We start from the raw sequence: 16,744 nt of genomic DNA, 5'->3' as shown, positions 1-16,744 counted from the left end.
GCTCCCATTTATTGTGAGCTGTTCAGATAAATTGTCTCCCTTGCTATTTCCCCACTCTAACAGACTGGTTCTTATCCATCTCAGTGTTTGCTGCAGTGTCTCTCCACACCCACTGTCAGTTTGTCACAGCTGCAGAGGTCTGAGTCTCCTGGCTGCAGAATAGCACCAGGCAGTGCAGCAAAGTGCTGGAAATCCCTGTCAGTCCTGGCTGCAAGCTGGTCCTGGGAGCTCTGGGCTCTACAGAGCAAATGCTCTCAGACTCAGGGGTTGTCCTGGTTAAAACTCCTGTGAGCTCAGGGAGGTCCTTCTGGCTTCCAGTCATGACCTTTGGAATCTCATGATCTTTCTGCACCATGGGTAATACAACTTAACAGTGTTATAGTAGCTGGGTTTTTTTTTGTTTGTTTTGGTGGGGTTTTTTTGGTTTTATTTTTTTTGGTCAGTGCTGTAGGATGATTCACACAATACTGAAACATTGAGGATAAAAGTAAGCTTCTACTTTTTTGACAGGTTACATGTCATACCTTAAACAGCAAGTGCCAGCTGAAAGTGAAGAGTAACACATGCTATTGCTGTGATCTGTACAACTGTGAGAAGTAAGTACCTGTGTGCATTCCATGGCCTCTGAGAAGTTCTTGGTAGGTTGTCCTTACCTGTAAATGGTAGGGCCTGCAGAAGTAACAGGGAGCTTATATGCTGAGAAATGCAGTTCCTCTGCAGCTAAAATCCTGATGGCAGCACAAAGGTCAGGAGTTGTTCATTAGTGTTGGCATTATTTCAGTTTCTTTAAATATGTCCATAAGTTTTTTGCTGTGTGATCAAAACTGATCATCCCTGTTCAGATACACTGTTGGTCTGGCAATGCATTTTTCCCATTAGATTTACTGAACCTTCTGTTTGGCTCATGCTTTGCACATCTCACTGTCATAGAGTCACAGAATGGTTTGGGCTGGAAGGGACCTTCAAGAACATCCAACTCCCCTGCCAGGGGCAGAGACACTCTCCCCTGGACCAGGCTGCTCAGAGCCTCATCCAACCTGGTCTTGAACCCTTCCACTAATGGGACATCCACAACTTCTCTGGGCAATATGTTCCCATGTCTTACACCCTCACAGTGAGGAATTTCTTCCTAATATCTAAATCTTCCCTGTTTTTGTTGTAAACTATTCTCCCCTATCTTATCTCTCCCTGCCCTTGTATATCATCTTACTGTGCACTCTCATGCAACCCTCTACAGTTCAGCCACAGTCACTTTTCCTTCTTTCCCCCTGTGTATTTCTCATCTTTCTTCCTTCCTACATCTATTTTATTTTGTTTCTACCTCTTCTTCCCATGCTAGCTGCCCTGAATAACCCCAGTCCTCTGTAAGACTTGGTAGTGTGGTGCCAGACATAAATATTTTAGGCATAGGGAACAATCAAACTTCTGCACAAGGCTTCTGCATGAAAAAGTAGCTCTTAGCCAGATGACATCTCAGCTAGAGAAGTAAAATGACAATTGGGACTAGAGGGAAGTGATTTATGCATCCATATTTATTATGCAGATGGGAATCATAAAATGAATAAAAATCTATAAAATGGATCAAAATCCTATGCAGAGTCTTTTGCTTTTGTAAGAAATGTTAAATCTGGACATGATGGAAGTATACAAAACAAATGACAAAAAACTAGGGAATGCTCAGCTTTGGTACTTTTTCTATGACAGACAGATGATGGAACATCATATTTGCAACACAGTATGTATATTGTGAGAATGCTTCCTTCTGTGGTTCACAGCTAATGCCTGCATGTTAACACTGAACCAAACAGCCCAACTCAACACAGAAAAGATCAAGGGTGTTAAAGGGATGAAAGTATTTGGATCTGTCAAAAAAAGTGATGGAAACTTGCTTAAAGCATAAAGTAACCACAAGGAGAGATCAGGCATATTTCCCTTTCAGATGGAGATCCTCAGGGCCATTTTTCTAAAGCATTGAGTTTGTTTGAAACACTTGGGACTGATCACTGCTGTGACATTATCCAATGATATAATTAAATGTATATGTTCTGCTATTGTCAACATTCTACAGTGGACAGCAAGACCTTATGGCACTGCCATGGCAAATCCAGGGTAAATAAGCAATCATGCTGCTCTGGACTTGTCAATTCCAGTTCACAGGATGGCTAGAGAGAAGTAGGAGGGGGCACAGGCCCACAAAGGAATTTGTTGTCAGCTATAGAATAGGCTGATATGAGGGCAGGATAGTACATCTGATGGCAATCTGATGGCCCTTTCCTAACAATGGAAAAACAGGCTTGGCATTTAAAAAAATCTTTTCAACTCAAATAGCTGCCCAAGGAGCTCATTAGTGGGCTCAAATTAAGGCAGGTACTGGAAAGAACTGCAGGAACCTGTGGTTTCAAATTTTGCAGTAGGATATTTCTGGCTTTTGGCAAGACAGTGATGTGCAACTTCACCACATGCCTGATTTACAATAACCAATGTGGTGTAGATATATGAACAAAGATTTCTGGATAGTACAATCCAGAGTGTAAAGACATCTTTATACTGTACTGTGTTGCATTAATTTGGAACCACAGACACCATAAACAAATGTAGCCAGTTGGCAATATCTCCCTTCCTGTGGTTGAATTAATGCTTCAGCAACTTGCCTTCCTCAATTTCTGAGATGCCAGCAGATTTCTAGGTGAGCTGGGAAAAAAAACAAAGCTAAGCAAGCTGGATCTGGTAGCTATATGACAAGGGCAGCATCCATATACCAAGATTATGTGTCTGTATAGAGACACTGAACAAAACACAAAGAAGGATCCACCAATCAGCCAAACTAGGATTGGTATTAGTTGGATTATATTTGATGCTGGCTTTAGCAGAGCCAGTTTTCCAGCAGGGCTTTCTCTAGTTCTTCTGAGCAGTTTTTGGTGGGAGCATGGATGTAGTGCTTTGCCAAAGAGGAAAGCAAACAGGAAGGAGTGGGATCCTTAGTGCTCTGCATTATGTGCAAAACTATTCCTGCTGCAATGACATTGCATTCTCTTTCAGTTCAGACCAGTCCTCCAGCTACTATGAATTTCTGGGTGTGAGCAGCTGTCAGGATGTGCTTCACCTGTACAGACTGTTATGGTCCTCCACAGTCCTCAACATCATTGGCTTGTTTCTGGGGATTATCACAGCAGCCATTCTTGGGGCATTTAAAGACATGGTAAGGCTCAGAGCTTTTTTTTTTTTTTTTTTTTTTTTTTTTTTTTTTTTTTTTTTTGCCTTATGTGGGGGCTTTCTGCTTGTTGGAATTATCAAATTAGATAAAACCAAGGAAGTATAGATGTTCAAAGGAGAAGTTTTAGATGTGTTTCCTGGGTGTTGTGGGAGTCTGGAATATTATGAGCCACCTCAGAAGGTACCAAGAGTGTAACACAGGTTCTTGCTAATAGCTCCCTTGGGGCAGATTAGAATGAAACACTGAATGCCACTGCTTTTAAATAAACAGTGTAGAGTTTATTATGGAATAAGTTGGTTGCAAAGGAAAACAGGCATGAGCCATTTTGGTGGTTATTATCTATAGTGATACAACATGAAAGCATTGCAATATGGAAGTTCATCACCCAAGTACACACACAAGGGGGAAAAAAAAGAGAGAGAGAGAAAAAGGACAGGAGTGTGAGGATCTCACCACCCACAGGAGACAGGGCTTGGTTGCTGCACAGTCATGGTCAAAGTGGTGGTCACTGACCACATCTATATGGTGGTGAAGAGAAATCCCCAGAACACAGCATCTATTGGAAAAATTCATTCTGGTTCAAGTGAGGATGCTCAGGTACTTCCCACTGGACAGGGAGCTTGATATAATAATGTGAATTATGGGGTATTTTGGGAGCCCTTGACACCTTCTAAGAAAACACATCCTAGCTGCATTTGAGTCAGTTATGTCCCATCAGCAGAGACCAGGATGCTGAGGCCACAATACATCCCTGTACTTCCCTAGGGAGAGGAGAGGGACCCCCTCAACCCAGGGGTTTGTGCAAGGGAGCACAACTTAGCATGACAAGGGGCACAGTCCTCTCCACAGGATCCAGCTCCTATCTCACTCACAGCCCATCGTTCACCCTGTGCCTTATCAGATCAGATATTTAGCCAAAAGTTCACCTCCTCCACCTCACCTGAGCACCTTGGTGTCTCAACAAATGGGAGAATGTTTTGAGTTGTTGTCCCTTAATAATTCATCCTCTCTCATGGATTTTTCCTTTAGGCGAGGCTGTTGCCAGCTGTTCACAGCTAAGTGGGTCAAGCCTGGACAAATACATGAATTGAAGAAAAAAACTACAACTATGTGAACAAATGCTGGCAATTCACTTAGTGGCATGCTTTTTTCCCTTCTAATTTATCACTGAAGTTGTGGGCCAGCACAGAGTTTGAGTATGCTAACATGTAAAAGTCAAGTCCTACCTGTGACTGCTCAGCCTTGTGTTGTTATTTTCCCTAAAAATGGGAATGAATTCTGAAGTACCAGTCAAGTTTTTATTTAAACAGTTGTGTGCTCAGGACACTTCAACCTCCTCTTTTGTTTCACTAGAGTGCAGCCTTGTAAGTACTCCCTGTGCCATACCACTGTGTTGTGCTGATGTGCACCACAGCATTCAGAAAAGACCCTGTGGTGGGAGGGATTCTCCAGTAAAATCCCTCATTTGCCTGGATTTACTGACACATTGAAGGGTGAAGTTTATGTTCCTGGGGTTATCCCTGTCAGTGGCCATGTTTGCTCAGGCAATGCCTAAAGACCAAGCAAGAGGCTCATGATTTACTAGGCTCTCAGGAGAGCAGTAGAACTAAATGGGCAGAGGCATGGAGATGGAGATGGAAATGAAATGCAGGAGCCAGAGGGAGGTGTGATAGTGGCACGGGTTATCTAGATCCATGGTGTGTCTGGTGACTACTGCAGAGGGGAAGAACTCAATAGAAAGATGGGTAGAATGAAGAAAAGAGAGAGAGAGAGCAGGAAAGAGAACGAAGAGAGATAGCTGAGATGTACATCAGGATAGGAGGGGGAGAACTGGCAGGAAGGGGCTGCTCAGAACTGGTACCCAATGAGCCAAAGACCCAGTCAGACTGGAGACCATCCAGGCCCAGCTTTGACCACCAGCATTCCTTAGCAAGCATGCCCAGGCTATCTACAAGTGCTTGAAACCATGCTTAAAATAGAGCAGGGCTATATGAATTGTTTGAAATTCACCTTTGTTAAGAGTTGCAACATTTCCTGGACATATTCCTCTGTCTAGCTTAAGCCAAACAAGCACACTGTGCTATGGTGTGTAAGAAATGTGCAGCTGAGCTTTATGTAGGGGACTCCTGCAAGGAATTGATAATAGATTGCAGCCAGCCACTAAAGAGTTGCAGCTGCCCAAAGGGAGTAAAAGCAGCTTTCCCATCTTAATTCAATCCCTCCCTGTGAGAGGAGCAGAAGGGGAGCAGAAACAACAGTGGGAAATGAGGTGAAGAGCAGCTTGCATGTGGAGTGAAGGCAGCCATCATCCCCAGTAAGTTTTTGGGAGAGCACTGCATCTTAGTATCAATCTTAGTACCACTAAATGTTTTCTCCTGCCTAGCAGATGGGTGTGAGTGCAGCTGTGGGAAGTGTGCAGAGAGCCAGCCTGAGTCCACCTAACCTGTCTTGCTCAAACCTAAGCTTACATGAGGTTTGGGCTGGTGCTTTGATACAGCTCTGTGCTTTGCAGGGCCATCACTGCACTGCTCATGAGGAACACTGAGCCAAGGAGATGTGCCTGGGATGTGGCACATTCCCTTGCTGGGGGACAGAGCCTGGGTCACAGTCTAGGTCCTCTGGCTGGGTGGCAGAAAACCATGGAAGGGAATTGCAGCAGCAGTGGCTGTGCAGCTTGACCCCAAGCTTAGCTGGAGTGAGTCTGTCAGGGCTCCAGCTAAATCCTCATCTGAATAAGCTGTTCAATGTCTCCACTGAGTGTGAGCAGAAAAAGGATGTCACAGTTCAGTGGAAATACGAGTTTGTGTCAGTCACCTCAGCTTGTGAAAGTATTACTAAAGCAGCAATCCGAAATTTGTGACCGCCCCTTGCTCCTGCCTGGGCTTTTTCAGCGTTCTTTTGAATTAGTACTAGAGATAATTTGCTCATCTGCTGCTCCCTTTCCTTATAAAAGGAGTAAACTCTTGGGGGAAGACAAGAGCCAAGAAAACATCAAGCAAAAGAGGGGAAAAAAAGGGGGCATGAAACTGAAATAAAAAGACCAAAAAATAAAAATTAAAATTTGTGAGAGAACTATTTAATTTGCTTTAAGATGTCACCTTCTCACATAAATGCTCACTGGCATTTTGCAGGGAGAACTGCAAAGCCCCCTGAAATGCCTCACGGCATTGCTTTGGGGTTGACTTCCAGAAAACACAAGGCCAGGCTGACTAGTCAAACAAAAAAACATCATGTTTATCTCTGGGGAATGCTGGCAGCCAAACCATGCTACAAAGGGGAGTTTGCAAAACAGTGCCCTTTCATTTAAACCCATCATATTTCCTGGACAGAAAAAAAAAGTGTTGTTTTGGTTGTTTCGGCTTTTCTTTCTTGTGACAAATTCCCTGCAGACCCTGGCACGCTCCCTGTGGTTTTGCTGCCTGCCTGAGGGCTGTACTGGCTCAGTGAGAAATATTTCATTTTCTCCTGACCCCCAGGGTGTCAGCTCAGTGGCTGCTGTGTCACCCATGGGGATGGTCTCTGTGTTCTGCAGGGTGCTGGGGGAGCTGCAGTGGTAGCAGCAGGAACCCTTTACAGCATGCTTGGATATAGGACATGGAGGCAGCTACCTTAAAGTCACCTATAATAAAAAGGAGATTAAGATACTACATCAATAGATGCAGCCAAAGTACCCCAAATGATAACACTCTGTAATTATTTCTTCCATAAGATGCAGGTAAAAAATTACATAGAAAATTTTACTTGTTGATACTGAGTTAATCTAGAAATTCCTTTCCCCGTCCCAGTAGTCATTTGATGACTTCTGGATTTTTTTCTGACACACCTTGCCAAGGAATCTGCCTGCCCTGAATTTAGGACTGCATTAATCTGAACTACTGATAGTCCTGAGGGGAGGATGGGGGGAGTGGAAAGAGGATGCCTTTTAAATTTCTTTTTAATTAGTCTCCTTGCAGTCCTTAGAGGAATCTGAACACAATAAATAGCATTGCTTTATCCCCTCTCTTCTTCCTTCATCCTGCTTTAAAAAGGAAAGCAAAACTAACCCCTAATTACTGAACTACTTGTCATGGGTTTATGTCTTAGCACTCTTGCAGCCAAAGGTGCAGTCTGATGTGAAAATTAGCTGGAGGTCAGACATAAATGCTCTGGCAGGTCTGTGTGAGGCCAGTGAGCTGACACTGTTAGCACTCCCTGGCTAGTTCATTGTTCCTTATCTCTTTGACTTGGGTGTTGGTGCAGTTTAGAATGTCTCAACCTCCCCATGTATTTTAGGTGAGTGATTTAACACAGAGTAATTACTGGAATACTTGATAAAAGCATCCAACCAGCTTCAGTAACCCCAAATTGTTGCTGGCCCTGGGCTGAGACCAGACAGCATGGTAATAAGGTGCTGTGATTAGTAGATGTAGCATGGATGATTCCCCAAATTTGTCTTCTAGGACTGTTGACATGTTCACCCTTAGAAATTAGAGAGCATTGCTCTGTGGGTGGATGGAATGTGAGAGCACTGAGAGAGGTTCCCAAGACAAGCCAAAGGGAGTCAAACAGCAGCACCCAAAGACACCCACACCAGAAAGCTGGTGACAGATGCAGAGCAGGCATCTGTATTTCACATTTGTGGGTAAAGCAAGTGTTTCTTGAGTCATTTATGTCAGAGGGATCTGATGTTGTCCCTCCTCTGAGGGACACTGTGCACTGTGGGGCTGTGGTGCTGGTTCCAAACCTTTGGGTCTGAAGCAAGCAGGTCACCTGCTCCTCCTCCTTACTGCTGAGGCAGCGTCTTTTCATCTCTCCCCACCATATCCACTCAGCAGGGCAGGTAGAAAGGTGGGTACTTTGTAGGTGAGAGTGTTTTGAGGGGGTACCTTGAAGACTTGCTTTCTCCCATGAAATAAACTCTCTGACTTTGATCCCAGTCTTTCTCCATGCCAGCTCCTGAAATGCCAAATTTATCCAGGAAACTAAGGCCTAGATTTTTCAGTAGCCTTATGTGGTACATCAGTGACCTAGATGATGTTTTCCACGTACAAACACAATTAATGTACCTCTTTCTCAATCACATAGAGATCTCACACTGTCTCCAGAGGATGCAGTGGTTTATATCTCCCACTGATAAACTAGAAAGAAAAAAAAAAAAAAATCCTGGCTGCTGCTTTCAGCATTTGTCTGGCAACTACCATATTTTATTATTTCAATGAAGAGAAAATTCCATGCTCTCATGTGGAGGAATCTGCTAACAAAAACAAAGGAAATAAAGGAAACCACTGGATTTATCTCATGAAAATATTTCACAAAGCTCTGTTGCTCTGTTATCCTTCACAAATTGTTATATAGCACAGGGTTTTGGGGTTTAACACAAACCCTCTTTCATATTTAGCTTTTGTTCTTTTTTCCTGACCAATATTTTTTAGCTGGTTTAATGTAAGCTATTACTTCTTCCTGCAAACTTCATTTTGCATCATAATTAAAATACATGCCACTAATGCCGTGAGAGAAGGATTTTCTGCAGTAGGAATTGAGCACATTGAGAGTGATGCTGGAGAGCCAGCAGCAAACTCCATTTCCCAAGTGAGAGTGAGCTGTGAAAGAGGAGCAACTGGTCTGAAGGGGAGATCTGGGTAACTCCATGCAGGAAAGCAGAGAAAAAAGACTTGAGGGCATCAGGGAGTTGCTAATGGAAGGAGTCTGCAGCAAATGGTGAAGGACTTGGTGTTTGGTGCTGGATGAATAAGAAGAGGCAGCCAAAGCTGTATGCTGTGCTCTTCAGGGTGTCTCAGATCTGAAGTCCTGCCACTGCTTCTGTAACTGTTGCTAGGAAAGCACCAGCAGCCTTTTTCCAAGGGAAGAAGATTAAAAAATAGTTGTGTATTTTTACTCAGAAAATTCATTCCAGATACACCCTCCTCTCATTCTCTCTGCTCTTTGGTTTTTGTACTGCTGGTGTTGTGTTATTAAATAGAAAGTTGTTAAATTATCTTGTTGCTTGTGTTAGGAGCAGTTCCTGCTCCAGCCCTCTGTGCATTTGTCCTGGTTTGTAGGACAGGTGTCTGCTAAGAAAGGCAGGAGCCTCTGTTTGAAATTGAGAATGTAAACCCTCTCCCTCCAAATTATTATAATTTTGAAATTAAGGGGTTCTCAGGCAAAGATATGGGAAATAGGAATAACTGTTCTTTACTAGGAAAATTAAAGTAGAAATACAGTGTTACAAAGAACAATCCCAAAATACTGACAGAGTCAGAATACAGCCTGACACCCTGTCAGTCAGGGTGTTGGCAGCAGTCCCATTCAATGGTGGCTGCATCCTCCTGCAGTGACAGATGGGGTTCAGCTGGAGCAGTGCTCCTGTAGAAGGTGCAGTTTTCCTCTGAAGGTCCAGGGATGATGTGGAAAGGTTCACCTTTCCTCTGGAATCCAGTGGGAAAAGGCTGCTTTGGTGTTCCAAATCTCAGGTTTTATCTAGGTAGGAAAGGCTTGGCTCCTCCTCCTGGGTGAGCAATCTCAAAATGGGATGATGAAATGTTGTCAGTCATACAGTGGGACCTGATGGCCCATTAGCAGATGATATCTTCATGGAGGGAGGATAGGTCATAGAAAAGATAAAGAACATTGCTGCACCTGTTTTTTAACAGATGCCCATTAGCAGAGGATATCTTCCATAGAGATAAGGATCACTGCCCCACCTGGTTTCAGCAGATGGTGATAGAATACACACTTTTGGTCACATCTTGTATTGCAACCTAAGACAACATTGTACTGATATATTGTTGTCTTCTGTGCTCAACAGGTACCTCTGTCCCAAATTGCTTTCAGTGCTGCTCCTCCTCCTCAGATCCTGTACAACCCTGCCCAGCAGATCCTGACATACGCCGGATTCTGTCCTTCTGCAGCAGCGATTTCTACGTACCCGTCCTACCCCCTGCCCCTCCAGGTACAGTACAAAAACACCCTCAGCAAAAACACCTGCAGAAAAGTGTCAGCTGCTGCTCGGTACAAACCTTGCAGAGGTCTTAGCTGGATCCCAGCTCCCAGGTCTGTGGGATGACTTAGTCTGTGCCTAGATTTATGGTCTGTTCTCAGACCTCAGGCTTTCTCTGGTTGTGCTTTGGACTCTTACCTGCTGATGAGGTAAAATTAGCCAAGAGCAGAGAGGGAAGGGGATAGAAACACATGAAACTAGACTGAAAAGATTCATGTAAGATCATGAGGATCCATTGTGACTGTTCAGTCCTGTGTCCACTGGGAAAAAGAAATCCATTGCATTTACCCCAAGTTCTTATCTGCACTCCAAAATAAACACAGTTATTTCCCTAGCTTTCTAGTTTTTCAAATAAGTGTGTTCATTTATCTCCCTTCCCCTTCATAACATTCAGAGGCAGACACCACTAGCTGTCAGAAGAGGTTAGTGAGAAACACTGGGGTGGTTAGAAAGAAACAATGGGAAAATTTAACTGTGTTCCTGGGAAAAAAATAAAAGCCACCTCCCTGTATTTATTAACTCATTATGTTGCAGTTTGGAGAGAAGTAATTTCTGCATCAATATATGAATTTAAAAAATCATTATAAACTTATTCAAAGGCACAAATCATGAATCATGGAAGCAGGAATAATTTGGAACAGCCAGAAACTTAACTGTCATCTGCCTCCGTTGCTTGAGAGCTGTGGGATGGCAGTCTGAGGTCTTCATGTTCCATCTAAGTGCCTCAAGCTGCTGGATTCAGACCTTCACAAGCCCTGATCAGATGGCTGTAGTCCTTAATCCCAGTCTGGGCCTGGGATTCATCTGATTGAACACGGGCTGGTGGCATGTAGGAATCTGGTGCTGCCTGATAATGAGATCAAGTGGCCACCTGCCCCTGCTGCTACTCTGAGAGGGTCCAGGTTCAGGTCCCATTGTGCCCTGGTCACATATCCCATATCTGGGATATCCCGTGGCATCCCAAAAGGGCTGGACACTTAGGTGTGGGAAACTGAATTAAGTTTTAGCTGTCCACAGAGTAGAAGACCCTGTCTGAGCTGGTCTATCCTTTTGAGTCACCAGTGGATTATTTCAGGCTAAAGGTATATGACATTAATTCCTGGTCCTCTGCTGAATCCAGTATCTCACTGAATAAATTCTTGTCAGAGAAGCAAAGTCTATAAAATAAATCAGCCATATACAAAAAGAAAGGGTGATAGCAGGAATGCATTTTGAAAGGATGTAACTAGCATTTCTTTTGTTTACTTTGACAATAATGGTCCTGATTAGCTGGGCAGGGATGATGGTAATGACAGCAGTTATGGGTTATGCCAGTTATTCCTGCTGGAGAAGAACTCACTGCAGAAACAATTCCAGGCAAACAGACAGAAGCAGTGGTTGCAGTGTGAGAGGGGAGGGAAGCAACAACTCCACAATTAATAAAACCCCAAGCCAACCCAAACCCACACCAACTAGGTTTGGAGCTGATGTATCTAGCAGGTCTGTCAGTACACCTGCACTGCCTCAGAGTTAAAGGGCATAAATGAGCCTTTCTATTGGGATGTCCCCATTCTCACTCACTAAGTCACCATGTGGTACAAATGCAGGACAACATGCTCCTTGCCAGGAGGGTTTGACCCAGGGCAGCAGCTCCAGCTCATGGGGCCCCATGGAGGGAACAAGCACCTTAACATGGGGTCTGCCAGCCCTGGACAGCTCTGAGATGCCATTGTTCAGGGGCTAGCCCTGGCCCCGGCCTTCTAGATTGTGACTGTTAATTTTTTTAGCAACAAGGAACATCTTTTGCCTAGATTTTTCATTTCCCATGAAAAAGATCCATGATTACTTTATATTATTTTTAAATTCCATGTACTTTAAGTTCATTTACAGGCTGAACCTGAGGGGAGCTAACCCCAAGTCTTTAGTTGAAGCCCACAGACTGCTGGTGTATGAGAGGAGTAATAAAATCCTCACCCTCTTGAAATCAGTGACAAAACTTGGTTTAAAGCAGGAGTAGGATTTTATCCTGAATATTATTCTCTACATGCATTCTCTTGTTTTAATGAACCTTGCTTGTTCCTGAAGATGGGCTACTTCCCAAGCTCTATTTATTTTTCATGCCCTTTTCAGCCAAAGCCCCATCATAGCTGACAGCCAAAGAGGGAGACACATGCCTACCTGTAAAATTTTCTCTTAAGATGAATTGGGATTTGGCAAAGGAATAAGACCTTGCATTTATGCAAGTATTATAGCTGAGATTAATTACATTCTGAGGTAATTTAAATTTCACAGTGATGCCTGGAAACAAGCAGCTACACGTAACCTAATCAGTCAGGTGCTGTGCCTCACCCAGGAAGCCAAGCACCTTTTCCTGCAGAAATTCCTGTTCTGCTCTATTGCCTAGCTGTCTGCACAATGTCTATTAAAAATGGCTTGAGTTACAGATGGAATCTGTCTTGTTTCACTAGACACCATCATTGCTACACTTAAGCAGGTGCTTTAGAACTAAAGTTAATGTTGTGCTGCAATGTGTGAGAAATTTAATCATGGGGTTCATTATGTAACACATGGCAAGCAACACAAAACTGCAATGGGGTTGTAATGCTTTACTGAAGAAGTTATTTTTCTTTGTCTGATACAGCCTGCCAGCAATTTTCCAGGAACATCATCTACTGACATTTCTTTATCAGAAGAAACTCAGCCTCCATCTCAGTCCAGCTCCAGCTATGGTCTTCCCCCGAATGCTCCAGCCCTCTATACACCAACTTACTGCTTGCCTGGAGAAAAGCCTCCACCATATGCACCATAGAACAAAGAATTTATTTTAGTAGGTGGTAGACTTTTATTTTGTTTTACAGAAACCTCTGGGAACTGTGCTGTGCAGGCACTAGAGTTCCCAAAGGAGCCCAGCACAGAGTGTGTTACTGCCAGTCTGCTTTTACCACATCTCCCTGTGAGCTGGGCAGAGCACACACCACTCAGTTTGCTTGCACTCAGATGTAGTAGAACTTTCTGGCTGCTGTAAGCATGAGGTGTTCCCCTCTCAGTCCACTGCAGAATAGATTTCCTTCAAGAGGAAAAATGAAGAAAACACTCCAGATATGTGTTCTGCTTTCATAAATCAGTATGAAGGGGTTTTAGCCTCTGTTGTCTGAGTGGGTAATCAGGAGCTCTCAGAGTCAATCATTTTGGGTAGCAAGAGTTTGTTTGCTTGTAGTATCTAATAACTCTTCTGGTGAAAGTGTTGTACCAATAAAGTGTGGCAATTATTTTACAATAAAGTTCACTGTGTACATTTATACTATACCTAAGGCTGTATATATTTGGAAGGAAAGGAAAACAAAAGAGCAGAGGAAAAAGTATCCTACCAAATAGTTTTCCTTTCCAAGTTTCAGATAGAAAGGCTAATTCTATTTGGGCTATTTTATCTGAACTTTGTGCCAGTCTAGTCTGCATATTAGCATGTCACATTAATGCACTAAAAATACCATTTCCAGATGTGTATTTTAGGCTGCACATTAGTGTTCAAATTAATTCCTTTCTTGTCAAAAAAACACCACAACCAAGACCATTTTAGGTTAAACATCCCTTGTTTAATTTTAAATTAATCCAAGACCTGATGCAGGCCTTTTACAATGAGTGAAACACAGTGAATGAAGAGGACTGATTCCTTTATTTATTCATTTATTTATTTATTTTCTTCAAAGGCTAAGCAACAATAGCTTTGGCAGTGCTCTTGACAGGAAAAAAGCCATGTCCCTGTAGTCTGCACCTTGCCTCCTCGCTGTGCATCACATTAGTTGGGATTCCTTTTGGCACAAACCTGCCATATTTTGGGACAGTACTTACAACCAGCTTGAAAACCCATCTAAATGCTGCATCCCTTCACTGCATTTTGCTCGTGCAGGAAGGGTGTTGGTGCTGCTTGCTCCATAGGTCTTACAGTCTAGACAGGCAATGAAGCTCTAGAAATTTCCTGAAATGCCAAAGAGTAAAACAGGGAAGGTATTTCTCACTAACATTTTAAGCAGCTGCTCTGTATTATGAAGATAGTAAAAAAAACTATATAAACAAAACCAGCTTACTTGACAGTTTCCTTTGAAAGGAAATTACGCCATCAGACCTGCTTAAAATAGAAAAAAGAGCCATCATCCTTTTGGATACTTCACAACTTCCAAAAAATATCTGTTAATTCATGTGTTTTACCTCTATGTATAAAAAGCAGATTCAGTACTGATACACATAAGAAGAGAGATTAATTTTTATGGACCATAAAAACCACCTTTTGTTCAATTAAGGTTTTTCTGAGATGCAAAGTTTTAGGCCAGGCAGCAGTGATGAGGTGCATTATGTGTATTGCTGACAAGGTGAGTTATTCAAACGTGGCTGAGAGAAACAAAAGTCAGAGAAGAGACCATTGGTTTTGTTTTAAACATTAATTTAATGCATCCAAAATGCTTAGAGCTTGTGCAAATACGTGCTGTGAAGAGCACAGTCACTGTGATTATGAAATAAGTGAAACTACACATCTACTTCTTTTTACTTGCTGTGAATAAACCAGGGGAACCTCTGGGGTTCATTTTGAAGGCTCAGAGTCCAGAACAGACTTGATCACTTTGGGTTGAGCACCTAGACTAAGTGAACAAGGATGAAATCAGTGCTTTTTTTTGGTTGAAGCAAGTGACTGAGAAGGAATGAAGGAATGCTTACTGCAGCTTCCTCTTCCTCCAAACCTTTCTCCAGTATGGTACTGCAGTATGGTATTAAAAAAAATTCACCTTTACACAACCCTCCCATCCCACCTCTGCCTCTTCTGTCCTTCTCCAGACAGAAATTCCGAGTTTCTTTTCTAAACCACACTTTGAGTCAGGATGCATTGTGGTCTATGCAAATTATTTTCACATACATGTACACATATGCAAAGGGAGCAGTTTCTGCTCTGAGTTAGAAAATTAAATGCTGCTGTACATGTGACATTTAGTGTGGAACTGCAGAGTACCATAATGTACCCACAGGATTCACATTTCCAGGACCCAAAATAATTCTGGCCTCATAAACAGGGTCACTTACATTAACACAAAGGCCAGACATGTTTGTGATTCATTTATGAATCACATGGTAGTTTTTTGGGAGCTACCGCAGAGATTTTATAAAAATACCAGACATAAAACTATTTTGGTAGCATGTTTTATTTGAAGAGAACAAAGTAAAACAGGGCTTGTTTCATCTTCTTGGTTTAAAAATAGGTGTCTTCTGAGTCTGTATTTTTTTTAGTGGAGTTACTCCAAGTTTAAAAGATGGGAGATTTTTGTGGTTGGACCCCAGCTGGCAGCCCAGCCCCAGGCTCTCGTTCACTGGGATTGGAGAGAGAATCAGAGGGGTAAAAGGGAGAAACTCATGGGCTAGATAGAGACAGCTTAATAGGTAAAACAAAAGCCACACATACCAGCAGAGAACAAGGAATTAATTCACCACCTCCTGTGAGCAGCCAGGTGTTCAGACATCTCCAGTAAAGCTGGGCAATGTCACATGGAATAGTGACTTGGGAAGACAGGACCATCACTCTGAGTGCCCTCCCCTTCCCCTTTGTCCCCCAGCTTTATGTGCTGATCATGATGCCATATGGTGTGGAATATGCCTCTGGTCACTTGGGATCAGCTGTCCCAGCTGTGTCCCCTGCCAACTCCTTGTGCACCCCCCAGCCCCTCACTGGTGGGTGGGGTGAGAAACAGGAAAGGTCTTGACACTCTGCAAGTTCTGCTCAGCGATGGCTAAAACATCCCAGAGCTATCAACACTGTTTTCCAGCACAAACCCAAACTACAACCTCATACTGGCCACTGTAACAAAAACAAGCACAGAGCTGTATTTCGGTAAAGGACAAAAATAACCATGAAAAACATACAGAAAATAAAGCACTGCAGTGAGGACTTTCTATTAAACAGAATATCTTCAGGATTTCCAGCTCTTAGTGAAGAATATTAATGCAATATTTCTTGGGTACTCCATCAAATCCAGATCCAGAGTCATCAGCTGTAACATAAAATACTTTCAGAAACAAGGTGGTTTCCCTTGCTCAGCTGAAAAAAAGCAAAAACATAGAACTACTCCTGGATTTTCCTATCCATCCACAGTCTGTCAGTAAGTTATTACTGCCTAGTGAGAAATTCCTTTCACACTTGTGTCTGGTCAGACCTGACACTAGGCCCTTCTCCAAGTATAAATGAGTAGGTTGGTTGAATGTGATAAAGTTCTGGTTTTTTCTGCCCCTACTGCATTACTGCTGATTGATTTGCTCATGGTAAGAAGCTATGATGCCATGTCTAGTGGCTAATAGAGTACTTTCCTCTTCTCTGCTAAATAAAGCAGGGATCCTTGCCAGAAAATATGCTTGAAATAGTTTCCCCCTTCTTTTCTCTTCTCCTCTGGACAGTTGTATCTTCGCAGTTTGGTCACAGATGTCGCCACACATGAGGACTATTAGACTAATGTGTCATCCCCTTATCTGCTTAGGGAAAACATAAGATGACTGGCCAAGAATAATTTATAAAAGACCTTGTGGAATTAGACCTTTTT

At 42.9% G+C, this 16,744-nt stretch overlaps 1 protein-coding gene across 1 annotated transcript in view; it reads left to right on the top strand.

The window, feature by feature from the left end:
* The window catches only part of TMEM255B (transmembrane protein 255B), a 61,195-nt gene extending 47,745 nt beyond the window's left edge, over positions 1–13,450 (top strand). The window contains exons 6-9 of the mRNA XM_079316939.1: positions 511–596; positions 3,040–3,199; positions 9,999–10,142; positions 12,811–13,450. Coding sequence (XP_079173065.1) covers positions 511–596; positions 3,040–3,199; positions 9,999–10,142; positions 12,811–12,978 — 558 coding nt within the window. The 3' untranslated portion in view covers positions 12,979–13,450. The remainder of the gene's footprint in view (positions 1–510; positions 597–3,039; positions 3,200–9,998; positions 10,143–12,810) is intronic.
* Positions 13,451–16,744: the final 3,294 nt, after the last annotated feature.

The sequence above is a fragment of the Erithacus rubecula genome (assembly GCF_903797595.1).
Source record: "Erithacus rubecula genome assembly, chromosome: 1".
Classification (NCBI taxonomy): Eukaryota; Metazoa; Chordata; class Aves; order Passeriformes; family Muscicapidae; genus Erithacus; species Erithacus rubecula.
The sequence above is the reverse complement of the archived record's forward strand: the minus strand, read 5'-3'. Positions and strand labels throughout refer to the sequence as shown.